This window comes from Nomascus leucogenys, chromosome 22a (assembly GCF_006542625.1).
Source record: "Nomascus leucogenys isolate Asia chromosome 22a, Asia_NLE_v1, whole genome shotgun sequence".
In the NCBI taxonomy this organism is placed as follows: Eukaryota; Metazoa; Chordata; class Mammalia; order Primates; family Hylobatidae; genus Nomascus; species Nomascus leucogenys.
Window position 1 is genome coordinate 103,277,234 of NC_044402.1, and position 14,717 is coordinate 103,291,950.

General features: G+C 40.2%; 1 protein-coding gene across 3 annotated transcripts in view; it reads right to left on the reverse strand.

Moving 5' to 3' along the window:
* ICA1L (islet cell autoantigen 1 like) overlaps positions 1–14,717 on the reverse strand; it is a 90,501-nt gene that overhangs the window by 24,763 nt on the left and 51,021 nt on the right. For all 3 annotated transcript variants that reach the window (XM_030802783.1, XM_030802782.1, XM_030802784.1), the window contains 4 exons: positions 13,162–13,287; positions 11,663–11,761; positions 10,503–10,585; positions 7,547–7,590 (listed from right to left, as the gene is read on the reverse strand). In XM_030802783.1, the coding sequence (XP_030658643.1) occupies positions 7,547–7,590; positions 10,503–10,585; positions 11,663–11,761; positions 13,162–13,287 (352 nt within the window). The remainder of the gene's footprint in view (positions 1–7,546; positions 7,591–10,502; positions 10,586–11,662; positions 11,762–13,161; positions 13,288–14,717) is intronic.

The window sequence follows — 14,717 nt, forward strand, 5'->3', positions numbered from 1 at the left end:
TCCCTATTTGGCATAAGCAACTTCCTCTTTTCCTTTATTCTCCCTTGCCTTTACCTATTTAGAAAAATTTTAAACCGTTAGCCAATTGGGTTCAGTTTAGATTGTGAGGTCTGGCTCCAGCCAATGGAGACAGGACACAGTAGCAGGGACAAGCTGCATAAGGGATAAAAATTGCTTCCTCCCTTTGTTCAGGTGTGCTCTCACCATTGTTCCATCTGTGATGAGCACCCTTTCTACAAAAAGTAAAAATTGTCTAAGAAAATTAATGTTCAAATGCTGTTTCTTTGTGGCACCAAGAAACAAACATTTGTAACACCCCTTACCCCCAGATCCTCAAAATACATCAAGTCAAAGACTACAGGACAAAGTTGAAAATCCAATTTAACAGAGGAAGATTTTAAAACAGATTTCTCAACAAGTAAACAAAAATTAGTAAAGATATAGAAGACGTAGGGCAACACAAATAACAAGCTTGATTTAACAATATAAACAGGCTCCTGCATTCAACAGTTTGAGTATACATTCTTCTCAAGAAACATGAAACATTTACAAAACTTGGCTACTTGTTATTCCATAAAGAAAAAGTTCCAATAATTCAAAGAATTAGTGTCACAAGAACACATTCTCTGACCATGATGCAACTTGGTTAAAATCAATAACAAAAAGATGAATTTTTCTATTTCCATAATTTGGCAATTTCAGAAACACAGTTCCAAATCACTCATGGTCATGAGTCATGGAAGATGGAATGAAAATTTTTAAATAACTGAAATTGAATGATAATGAAAATACTATATATCAAAATGTATGGACCTTTATACAATGGATTCATTAATAAAAAGGAAGGAACTCCTGATACAAGCCCCATCATGGATGAACCTCAAAAGCATTAAATGAAGTGAAAGAAGCTAGACATGAGAAGACCACATATTGGATGATTCTACTTATAAATGTCCAGAAAATACAAATTCATACAGAGAAAAAGAACAGTAGTGGTTAGCTAGGGGTGGGAACAGGGATTACTGCAAATGGGCATAAGAGAGCTTACTGAGGGGATGAAAATGTTCTAAAATTGATTAATGGAAATGGTAGTGCCATTCAGTAATAAATTAAAAATCACTGACTTATACACTTGAAATGAGTGAGTTTCATTATACATAAAGTATATCTTGATAAAGCTGTTTTAAAAGAAAACTTGTAAGATATAGGAAAATTAAAATTTTGAGGAATATAGCCTTAAAGAAAGAAAGAAAGAAAGATGGCTGGGCATGGTGGCTCACATCTGTAATCCCAGCACTTGAGCAGGCTGAGGCAGGAGATCACTTGAGGCCAGGAGTTCAAGACCAACCTTGGCAACAAAGCAAGACAACAACAACAATAACAAACCAGAAAGAAAAACATCAAAGTAAAGAGAAGAAAATAATAAATATAGGAACTAAAATTTATACAACCAAAAATATTCAATAGAGAGGATTAACAAAGTCAAAAGTTGGTTTGCTGAAAGAATAGTAATAATAAACCATTGGCAAGATTAATCAAGAAAAAAGGGAGAAGGAACAAATGAATATCTGAAATTTAAAAGGGGAGATAACTACTGACATGGCAAAATTTAAAAGATAAAATAATAGCATGAATAGATGTTGAGACTACAGCAATGTTCGTTATATTTCCTTTGTGACTTAAAGAAATGTTCTGTATTTGTGGGGTATAGGATCATACGCAAATGTAATTAGCTAACCTTTTGAACACATTTTGAAGCTAGGTTAGGTATACGAGTTCATGATTACAACGGTCTCTTACATTGTTTCTTTTATCAGTATAATCTATTTATGTGTGTACTTGAAAATACCTCGGCGAGGCACTGTGGCTCACGCCTGTAATCCCAGCACTTTGGGAGGCTGAGGTGGGCGGATTGCTTTGAGCCCAGGAGTTCGAGATCAGCCTGGGCAACATGGTGAAACCCAGTCTCCAAAAAAAATACAAAAAAATAGCTGGGCGAGGTAGCACACACCTATAGTCCCAGCTACTCAGGAGGCTGAGGTGGGAAGATCACCTGAACCCGGGAAGTCAAGGCTGTAGTGAGCCATGATTGCACCACTGCATTCCAACGTGGCTGACAAGAGTGAGACTCTGTCTCAAAAAAAAAAAAAAAAAGAAGAAAAGGAAAAAAAAGAAAATATTTTTTCTTTTATTTATTGGTCACCTACTATGTGCTATGGAGTTTGTCAATATTACTATCCTTAATGTCCCTGGTAAGATAGGCATAAATAACTCCTATTTCAGATGAGACAACTGAGAGAGCCATAAATGATATGTTTTAAAAAGCCAGGATATAAACTCAGATTTTTCTGTTTTCAAAGCCTGTACTCTTCTTTACCATAGTGATTCAAATATATGTTGACTGTATATATAACATGTATTTCTTTTTTAAAGATAACACAAATTTCAGTATGAGGGAAAACTCAAAACTTAATCATGCAACCCTATAAACTGGACTTTTGCATTTAAAAGCACCTATCTTTGGGGAGAGGAGACAGGGCAAGCTGGCTTAATAGAACTCTCTAGCCATCATTTCCCCCTGTACCCTACAGGAACACCAAATTGAACAATTATCCATACAAGAAAGAACCTTCATAACAACCAAACATTGGGTGAGAGATCACAGTACCTGGTTTTAACTACATATCACTGAAAGAGGCACTGAAGAAGATAGGAAAGACAGTCTTGAATTGCCAACACCACCATTCTGCCATCTCTTGGCAGCGGCCACATGGTATAGAGAGAGAATCTGTGCTTGTGGGAGGGAGAGTGCAGTGATTGTGGGACTTTGCATTAGAACTCAGTGCTGCCTGCCACAGCTGAAAGCAACATGGGGCAGAATTCAGCCAGTACTCACAGAGGGGGCAGTTAGACCAGCCCCAGCCAGAGGGGAACTGCCCATCCCACTGGTCAGAATCTGAGTTCCAGCAAGCCCCACCACAGCAAGCTAAAGCACTCTGGGGTTCTAAATAAACTTGAAAGGCAGTCTAGGCCACAAGCACTGCAATTCCTGGGCAAGTCCTGGTGTTGTGCTGGGCTTGGAGCCAGTGGAGTTAGGGTACATGTGACCTAGTGGGATACCAGCCAGCCAGCCAAGGAAGTGCTTACATCACCCCTCCTCCAATCCCAGGCAGTGCAGCTCACAGCTCCAGGAGAAACTCCTTTCTGCTTGAGGAGAGGAGAAAGGAGAGTAAAGGGGACTTTGTCTTGCAACTTGGATACCAGCTCAGCCACAGTAGGATAGGGGACAAGGTAGAGTCCCAAGGCCCTCATTCCAAGCCCTAGCTCCCAGATCACATTTTTAGACATACCCAGGGACAGAAGGGAAGGCGCTGCCCTAAAGGGAAGGACCCAATCCTGGAAGGATTTATCACCTGATGACTAAGAGACCCTGGGCCCTGAATAAACATAAGCAGCACCCAGGCAGCACTCACCATGGGACTTGGGTAAAACCCAGGGCTGTGCCAGCTTCAGGTGTGACCCAGTGCATTCTAAGCTATGGTGCCCACAGGGAGAGACTTCCTCTGCTTGAGGTAAGGAGAGGAAAGAGTAAAGGGAACTTTTTATTGCAGCTTGGGCACCAGCTTGGCCACAGTGGGGTAGAGAACCAAGAAGTCACCTGGCGTCCTCAGTTCTAGCCCTTGGCTTCTGGATGGCATTTCTGGACCTGCCCTGGGCTAAAGGGGAGCCCACTACCTTGAAGGGAGAGTCCTAAAAATGGCAGCATTCACCACAAGCTGACTGAAGAGCCTTTGGGCCTTGGGTGAATATCAGTGATAGCCAGGCAGTACCTGCTGCAGGGAGAGACTCCTTCTGCATGAGGAAAAAAGAGGGAAGAGTGGGAAGGATTTTGTCTCACAGCTTGGGTGCCAGCTCAGCTGGTGTAGAATCGAGAACCAAGTAGATTCCTAAGGTTCCTGACTCTAGGCCTTGGCTCCCAGATGGCATTCTGGGATCTGCTCTAGGCTAGGGAGTAGCTTGCCACCCTGAAGAGAAGGACACAAGCCAGGCTGGATTTGCTTCCTGCTGATGGTAGAGCCCTTGGGCCTTGAGTGAATATTGGCAGTAGCCAAGCAGTGGTAACTGGAGGCCCAGGCTGAGACCCAGTATTTTGCTGGCTTTGGAGAAACTCCATGTGTTTGGGGGGAAGTAAGGGAAAAGAACAAGAGTCTCTGCCTGGTAATACAGGGAATTCTCCCAGATCTTACCCAAGACCACCACAGCAGTATCTCTACAATTGTGCAAGAGCCACAGCATTACTGGGCTTGGGGTGCCCCCCGCCAATGCAGATACAGCTACAATGACCAAAGATTTAGATGACAACAACTCAATGCTCTTTGAATACTTGGAAAACTTTCCCAAGAAGGACAGGTACAAACAAGCCCAGACTACAAAGACTATAATAAATACGTAACTCTTCAATGCCCAGACATCAACAAACATCCACAAGCATCAAGACCATACAGGAAAGCATGACCTCACCAAACAAACTAAATAGTGTACTAGTGACCAATCCTGAAGTGACAGAGATATGTGACCTTTGAGAGAGAGAATTCAAAATAGCTGTTTTGAGGAAGCTCAACGAAATTCAAGATAACACAGAGAAGGAATTCAGAATCCTATCAGGTAAACTTAACAGAGATTAAAATAACTTTTAAAAATCAAGCAGAAATTCCAGAGTTGAAAAATTTAATTGATATAGTGAAGAGTGCATCAGAGTCAACAGGAGTATTGATCAAGCAGAAGAAAGAATCAGTGAGTTTGAAGACGGGTTATCTGAAAATACAGCCAGAGGAGACAAAAGAAAAGAGAATAGGCCAGGTGCAGTGCCTCACACCTGTAATCCCAGTACTTCGAGAGGCCAAGCAGGTGGATCACCTGAGGTCAGGAGTTCAAGACTATCCTGGGCAGCATGGAGAAACCCTGTCTGTACTAAAAATACAAAATTAACCGGGCATGGTAGTGCATGCCTGTAAGCCCAGTTATTTGGGAGGCTGAGGCAGGGGAGAATCGTTTGAACCCAGGAGGCGGAGGTTGCCGTGAGCCAAGATGGTGCCATTGCACTCCAGCCTGGGCAACAAGAGTGAAACTCCATCTCAAAAAAAAAAAAAAATTAGCTGGGCATGGTGGCAGGCGCCTGAGGCAGGAGAATCACTTGAACCCAGGAGGCAGAGGTTGCAGTGTGCCGAGATTGTGCCATTGCACTCAAGTCTGGGTGACAGATTGAAATTCTGTCTCAAAAAACAATGAAAAAAGAATAAAAAACAATGAAGCATGCCTACAGGATCTAGAAGATAGTCTCAGAAGGGCAAATATAAGAGTTATTGACCTTAAAGAGGAGGTAGAGAAAGAGATGGGGTAGAAAGTTTATTCAAAGAGTGTAATAACAGAGAACTTCCCAAACCTAGAGAATACCACTATCCAAGTACAAGAAGGTTATAGAATACCAAGCAGATTTAACCCAAAGAAGACTACCTCAAGGCATTTAGTAATGAAACTCCCGAAGGTCAAGGATAAAAAAAAGATCCTAAAAGCAGCAAAAGAAAAGAAACAAATCACATACAATGAAGCTCCAAAATGTCTGGCAGTAGACTTTTCAGTGGAAACCTTATAGGCCAGGAGAAAGTGGCATGACATTTAAACTGCTGAAGGAAAAAAACTTTTACCCAAGAATAGTATATCCAGCGAAAACATCCTCCAAAAATTGTTGCGGGAAGTCAGGTACCCCAAACAGAGGGACTGGCCGAAGCCATGGCAGAAGAAGATTTCATGGACATTTATTAGTTCCCCGAATTAATACTTTTATAATTTCTTTTTTTTTTTTTTTTTGAGACGGAGTCTCGCTCTGTCACCCAGGCTGGAGTGCAGTGGCGCAATCTTGGCTCACTGCAAGCTCCGCCTCCCGGGTTCACGCCATTCTCCTGCCTCAGCCTCTCTGAGTAGCTGGGACTACAGGCGCCCGCCACCACGCCCGGCTAATTTTTTTGTATTTTTAGTAGAGACGGGGTTTCACCGTGGTCTCAATCTCCTGACCTCGTGATCTGCCCGCCTCGGCCTCCCAAAGTGCTGGGATTACAAGCGTGAGCCACCGCGCCCGGCCTACTTTTATAATTTCTTATGCCTGTCTTTACTGCAATCTCTGAACATAAATTGTGAAGATTTCATGGACACTTATCACTTCCCCAATCAATACCCTTGTGATTTCCTATGCCTGTTTTTACTTTAATCTCTTAATCCCATCATCTTCATAAGCTGAGGAGGATGTATGCCGCCTCAGGACCCTGTGAGGATTGCGTTAACTGCACAAATTGTAGAGCATGTGTGTTTGAACAATATGAAATCTGGGCACCTTGAAAAAAAGAACAGGATAACAGCAATGTTCAGGGAACAAGAGAGATAACCTTAAACTCTGACTGCTGGTGAGGCAGGTGGAACAGAGCCATATTTCTCTTCTTTCAAAAGCAAATAGGAGAAATATCACTGAATTCTTTTTGTCAGCAAGGAACATTCCTGAGAAAGAGAATGTGTCCTTGAGGGGTGGCCTCTAAAATGGCCTCTTTGGGGGCAGCTGTCTTTTACGGTCATAGCTGTGGGATGAAATAAGCCCCGGTCTCCTGTAGCGCTCCCAGGCTTATTAGGACAAGGAAATTCCTGCCTAATAAATCTTGGTCAGACCAGTTGTCTGCTCTCAAACCCTGTTTCCTGATAAGATGTTATCAATGACAATGCCTGCCCGAAACTTCATTAGCAATTTTAACTTCGCCCCAGTCCTGTGGTCCTGTGATCTCACCCTGCCTCCATTCTGCCTCCATTTACCTTGTGATATTTTATTATCTTGTGAAGTATGTGATCTCTGTGACCCACACCCTATTCATACACTCCCTCCCCTTTTGAAAATCACTAATAAAAACTTGCTGGTTTTGTGGCTTGGGGGGCATCACGGAACCTGCTGACATGTGATGTCTCCCCCGGACACCCAGCTTTAAAATTTCTCTCTTTTGTACTCTATCCCTTTATTTCTCAGACCAGCCGACACTTAGGGAAAATAGTAAAGAACCTACGTGAAATATCGGGGGTGAATTTTGCCCGATAAAAAATGAAGGAGAAACAGACTTGCCCAGACAAAACAAAAGCTGATGGAGGCCGGGCGTGGTGGCTCACACCTGTAATCCCAGCACTTTGGGAGGCTGAGGCAGGCGGATCACAAGGTCAGGAGATTGAGACCATCCTGGCTACTACAGTGAAACCCTGTCTACTAAAAATACAAAAAACATTAGCTGGGCATGGTGGCGGGCACCTGTAGTCCCAGCTACTCAGGAGGCTGAGGCAGGAGAATGGCATGAACCCGGGAGGCAGAGCTTGCAGTGAGCCGAGATCGCGCAACTGCACTCCAGCCTGGGGGACAGAGCAAGACTTTGTCTCAGAAAAAAAAAAAAAAAACGGCTGTGATAAACTATTTTGACATTTAAAATGTGACCATTTCAAAGTAATAAATTTACCATCTTACCTTGTTCACTCTCAAAGCTTGCTTCCTCATCAGACAAACCTAGCCTGAAGTAAAAACAAAAAAAAATGTAGATTTTTTGTTATAATACACTTGTGATTCATATTCCCCAAACAGCTTTATATGGTTAAAAAAATTTTCTACTCAGGAAACAAAATCGTTGTCCACTAGATCCCCTAAAATCTATATCTGGTGAATTTCCTACTTCTTTTATAGATCTATACAGACCTTTCACCCCTTATTCCTTCAATAAACATTTACTGAGTATCTACAAAACACCAGGCATCATGCTCAGTACTCAATCTTCAAGAACTTTCACCATCAAAACCATAAGTAAGAAGTTTCATTTTCAAGCCTTGAAAGGTTTTAAGAACACTTGTGAACTCAATCAAGGGAATGAAGAACACCAGAAAAGATGGAGTACCCTATTTTGAACAACGAAGTGATGTTTGCAAGACACGTTAGCCTAAAATATCCTCAATCAATACTAATTTTGGATATTTGTAACATCTATCTGATATAATAGACAAAAAGTTAAGACAAAGAAATTGGGCTGGGCGTGGTGGCTCATGCCTGTAATCCCAGCACTTTGGGAGGCTGAGACGGGTGGATCACGAGGTCAGGAATTCGAGACCAGCCTGGCCGACATGGTGAAACCCTGTCTCTACTAAAAATACAAAAATTAGCTGGGCATGGTGGCACGTGCATGTAATCCCAGCTACCCAGGAGGCTGAGGCAGGAGAATCGCTTGAACCTGGGAGGTGGAGGTTGCAGTGAGTTGAGATCATGCCACTACACTCTAGCCTGGGTGACAGGGCAAGACTCCATCTCAAAAAAGAAAAAGAAAAAGAAATTGAACACAGACATAGTCACTACACCTGGGGCATGACCTCATAGTTGCTAGTATTGAAAGTTGTTTTTAATAAATCTTTAAAGATACTTAAAAATCCATACAGTATTTACTTGTAAATACTACACTAATAAACCTACAGAGCAAATAAATATTCATGACCTGTAATAAAATTTTCCCTAACAGTATTATGTTTTTTTAAAGAACTTGGATGGAAGAGAAGGTGAAGAGCTTGGCCATCTATTAGTTAGTTAATAGAGCTACTTGAAAAGTAGCTCTCATAATGCTAAAGATACATAAGAAGATTTTGAATAAAACTCTTGTGAAATGTGAGAATGGAAAAATTTTACTAAATTAATATAGTTCATGTAACATATGATTTTAAATGTCAATATAGGCCAGGCATGATGGCTCACTCCTGTAATCCCAGCACTTTGGGAGGCTGAAGTGGGCAGATCACTTGAGGTCAGGAGTTCAAGACCAGCCTGGCCAACATAGTGAAACTCCATCTCTACTAAAAAATACAGAAATTAGCTGGGCTTAATGCATGCCTGTAATCCCAGCTACTCGGGAGGCTGAGGCAGGAGAATCACTTGAACCTGGGAGGGGGAGGTGGCAGTGAGCTGCAATTATGCCACTGCACTCCAGCCTGGACAAAAAGAGTGAGACTCTGTTAAAAAAAAAAAAAAAAGTCAATATATAAATTCACAAATTTAATTTATAACTAGACATTTGATCAATGTTTATCTTAAAACATACATTCAAGTTAGCAAAAACAAATTGGTTTGGATTTCCTCATAGAGAAGATTGGAAAATGTCTTATATTACGTTTGTGTCTTAGTTCATTTTGTGTTGCTATAAGAGAATACCTGAGACTGAGTAATTTATAAAGAAAAAAGGTTCATTTAGTTCTGCAGGTTGGGAAGTTCAAGATCATGGCCTTGGCTTCTGGCAAGGGCTTTAGTGCTGCATCATAACATGGTAGAGAAGGTCAAAGGGGAAGTGGACATGTGCCAAGAGGCAAACTCCAAGGCGCGTTGGGCTTTATAACAAACCACTCTCTTAGGATTACCTTCTACTCAACAATATATGGTTTATCACTGTTTGGCCCTTATTTCTGAGTTCGTTAATATATTGAATCTGGTTAAAATGAGAATTAAATAGCAGCTTTGAAAGAAAAACAAAGGGACAAAGGGAAATGGGGCATGAAGGATGTACATAGCAACAGCCCGTATTTTCAGGTAACCAGTCCCAGTCCTATGTATGTTATTCTGGAAACAGGTTTCTAATAGTTTATTTCACAGCTGCTGGTACCTGTCCCTTCCTTCTCTCTAGCTACCCCTTTCAAGAGTCACTAGAGGTACTTGTGGCTCTTAATACAAGGCTCAGTATCCCAAATGACAGACTCTTAATCACCCCAATTAGTTTGATACTTCCGTCATGTCCTTTGCCTGCTATGTTAAAAAATGGAAAAAATTTGTGTAGGATCTGGATATTAAGAAAAAAATGGAAAATATATATAAGGTTTCAAAACAAATTGCTAAGGTTTGAATTTCTCCTCATCAAAACTCTTGTTGAAATTTGACCCCAACCTCAACGTGGGAGTATTGGGAGGTGGAGACCTAGTAGGAGGTGTTTGGGTCATTGGGGCAGATCTCTCATGAATGGTTTGGTGCCTTTTTCATGGTAATGAGTGAGTTCTCACTCTCATAAGATTGGATTAGTTCTCTCAGGAATGCTTCTGAATGGGTTGTTATACAGCCAGCACGCCCCTTGATTTTGCCTCTTCATACAGGTCTGCTTCCCCTTTGACCTTTTCTGCCATGTTATGAAGCAGCACTAAAGCCCTCACCAGAAACCAGGGCCATGCTCTTGAACTTCCCAGCCAGCAGAACTATGAGCTAAACTTTTTTACTTTATAAATTACCCTGTCTCAGGTATCCTGTTATAGCAACACAAAACAGACTATGACAAAAATGTTTAGTGTTGATTGGAAAAATGACATAGAAATAAATATTCAGTAAGAGAAGAAACAATTCTTTCCACATATATCATATGATGGTATCCAGGACTTCTATAACATGACACAGATGACTTATGCCTGCTTACTTATTGAGCTGTTCAGTAAGAAAACCGCCTATTTGTTCATCTTTATTGTCTTCAGTAAGCTTGCTTGGAGTGTCTTGTAGTTGCTAAGGATAAGAAAGTCAATGTTAAGTATACAGAAAGAATCTGTTTCTTCTTCTCTGCAAAGAAAATGAGAATATAAATTCTAAAGAACCATATGAAATAGGAAGTTCCGAACTAGAGAGTGAAAGATACAGGACATGTATGCTAATGTAATCTGAACTGAGCTACTGAGCTTCATATACTTGTTTCTCCTGGCTGCCTGTGCAAACTGCACATACTCTGATGTGGGGTAGCCACAGATTAGTTTAACAACTTAGTAATAGGCCTAAAGAAGACTTAAACTGTGTTGCTAGCCTGTATCGCAATGCTCTAAATACAGCTAAAGATTTTCAATTTTGATTCTGAGCAGAAATTGGATATAAAATTTGCCTAAATACACAGTATGCCGTACAGCGAAGCATTTATTATATTAAAAGTAAAAACAAAACAAAACAAAAAACAACCTAATTCAAGGGCATCTTTGGGGCTAGAAGATGCCATGTCAGAACATGACTTTAACATCCATCCTAAACCCCAGAAATATGCAAGATATGAGCCTATCACAAATACCACATGCAGCTTGACCAAACCAGCACTTTCAAGCTTTACTGAAAATATGGCAGAATGAATAGTAAGTTAAAAGATACTGAAACCTGACATAATGTTGGTATCACGAACCATATCCATGACATCAGTGTAAAAGCAAAACAAAGTTTTTCTCTAACTTCTAATACTGTCAGGTAGGTAATCTGGTCATTTTTGAGAGCACATGACCACTTTCCATCACTTGTCCCTCTTAAGATTTTCCTTTCCATAGCCTTTTCTTATCTCCTTTGCATTTAAATTTTCTTTTTACTTTCTCCCTCTTTTTCCCTGTCCTACTAGTATCTTGAGGCTGCCAGCAGTATTTCTATGTATTTCAGTGTTGCTGGCAACATTTACAATTAGGAAAGTGCTGACCCTTGGCTGAAGGAAAATGTTTCTCAATGTTTTGTAAATTTTAAATTAACCTTGGTAAAAAAAAAAAAAAAATAGTTTCAACGTTATCACCCAAATGAAGTATAATACATCTAAACAAGAGAACATGGAACACAGTGTACCTTGAGAGCTACAAAATCATACGGATGAAAGCCAATACAGGCTTCATGAATTTGGGACATCATTCGAGCTGTTTTCTCCCAGAATCCAAGCAGTGTTCTCTGCAAAAAAAGAAAAGGTGACACTACAGTTCTGCTTCCCCTCCATGATTTTTTAAGTGCTACATTTCCTTACTAGTTTAGTAGATGAACAGTTGCCAGATAAGAAGCAGCAGGAACTAAATTCAATTTTCCAAGTTTAGGGAACCATAAAGCACTGCAAATAGTACTTGTGCAAAAGAATCGGCATCTGTGTCTGCACGTGTGGGTAACTGTATAAACAGCACAGGAATGCACACTGGAGCCACCTAGAGAGTGACTGCAGCTAAGAGAATGAAAACTTAGGGATCAGAACATCTGAGATATCAAAAAGAGAAATGTTAAAAGCACAAAAATACCAATCTCTGTTAAAGGAGGAAATATGTGTAATCTTTATGTTGATTGGAATATATAAAACTTTTTAATTGGAGAAAAATTACATTTGCCACTAAATCTGGCCTTTCATCTAGAGTTCAAGAAAGATTTGCCAAAAAATGTGTTCTCAAGCTAACTCAAGTAATTGGAAATTTTCCTTGCTGCTTCAAGGTTCCTGATTAAAGTGAGGAGGATGAATGGAGAATAAAGGAGAAATGAACTCATAGCTATTGTGTCTCAGGCAAGATGCTAAACAGATATCACACACTGTTATTTTCAAGTGCATCCTTTCTCCATTCCCACAGTACTGAACTGAAATAGGCAGACTCCCTAAAAGCAGGAGTGAATGTCCATTTCCTGTAGTTTATTACTCTTTTCTTATATAAGTACAGTTTATTCAATTTTTTCCATTTAAAAATATATGTAAAAATCAATAACTCCTACTTATTAATGTCTAACTTATTCATGTGTGTGTTATTTATATGTGATTTGTGGTAATATAAGCACAAGTGAGACTTCTGAGGTTAAAGTGATATGGGATGGCAACTTGACAGAATGAAAAGAACATATAACTTAGAAATAGAAAACTTTGGTTTCTAAGCCCAACATTGCCGTTCACTTTAATTCTCATAGGTGTCACTTTCCTCATCCATAAAATGACAGAAAAGGTTTTAAACTTTTGGGGGCACAGAATCTTTGCTTCAGATGAAATTGTATGTAAAACTTCAAACCCAGAAGTGGAACAGCTCTGGTTAAACCAGGGCAAATGGGCCTTAAATTTTGCCTCTTCAACATTCCCCTCTTCAACCTCAAATGGTCCCTAAGTCTCTCTCCTATGACACCAAAGAGAAGAACTACAGAAGTAGACAGTCTCTAAGGTCTTTTTCAGAACTTTTTGACTCTCTGACTTTCATAACCTCAATAAAGCAATTATAGCAAACAAAGGAATCTAATCACACATAAATTTTTACACCCTTTAGACAACTTTTAAAAAGGAATCTCACCACTCATCTTTACTGCAAGGACATGCTGACCATGGAGGTGGGTACCTGGTAGGTAGTGAGTGAATGAGATAGCATATTGCAGCGACTAGCTCCAAGTAAATCCACTTTCTGACAAACATCCATCTTTAACTTGTCAAAAGAAGCTTTGCTATTTCTCACTTGCATCTGTACCTGCAATAAAAATGCTAATTTTTATTATAGATATATAGTATAAATATAGTATATTATTACAGATATAGTATACAGGTTCATATTTTCAGAAATAAATTATAATAAAGACTAATTTCTTTTCCCTGTATCATTAATATTTCATGAGTAATGATGAAGATTTTGGCTACTGTTAGTAATTGTAGGAGATTCTTCCCAGAAGATATCTTTATGCTGAGAAAGTATTCCAAATAAAAAGAAACATCTAAAACTATTCATGGATAGCACTTAGCTAAGAGCAGAAGAATAAATGGAAAGGGGACCTCGTTAAAGCACTGAGAAACAATAATATTTCTGAATCATGCAGATATTTATAAATTCCAGTAGAAGCCTATTATATTTCTTGAATAAATGGTGAGTTATGCCATCAGGTAGTGTGAATACTCAACTTTTTAATATATTAATTTATTCAACAAATATAAGGTACCTATTATATGCAAGGCATTGTTCTAGGCACTGAGATATTATGGTGAACAAAACAATGTTCTTCCCCACCATCCTTGGGTAGGGAGGCACAGGAAAAAAAAAGAAGTAAATAAATATATAGTTGCAAAGGTAGCAAATAAGTAAACAGAAATGAGTGACTGATGACATGGAAGTCCTTGGTGAGATCATGCATAATGTTTGAACTGGGACAGAAAGATGATGAGTAGGCTACCCTAAGACCCTGGGGAGAGCATTCCAGAACTAGGGACAAGCAAGGACAAAGGTCCTGAGAGTGGGAGGGGGTGAAGACCTTATCATGTTAGAAGAACAAGAAGCAAGGAGGTAGAGCACATTCTTCCTGGAGTGTAGGAAGCAAGTACAACATGTGGTTGTGGAGGGACCAGGGATCAGGCCATGCAGGGTTTTTAGGGTCCAGATAGGGACTTGGATTGTATTTGATGTGGTTTGGCTGTGTCCCTGCCCAAATCTCATCTTGAATTCCCACGTGTTATGGGAGGGACCCAGTGAGAGATAATTGAATCATGAGGGCAGGTCTTTCCCATGCTGTTCTTGTGATAGAGAATAAGTCTCACGAGATCTGATAGTTTTAAAAGGGGGAGTTTCCCTGCACAAGCTCTTTTTGCTTGCCACCATCCATGTAAGATATGACTTGCTCCTCCTTGCCTTCTAGATGATTGTGAGGCCTCCCCAGCCACATGGAACTGTAAGTCCATTAAATCTCTTTATCTTCCCAGTCTTGGGTATGTCTTTATCAGCAGCATGAAAATAGACTAATACATTATCATTCTTTTAAAAATTGAGGTGAAAGTTGCATAACATACAATTAGCAATTTTAAAGTGTTCAATTAAGTGGCATTTAGTGCATTCACAATGTTGTTCAATCACTCCCTTCGGCTGGGCGTGGTGGCTCACGCTTGTAATCCCAGCACTTTGGGAGGCCGAGGCGG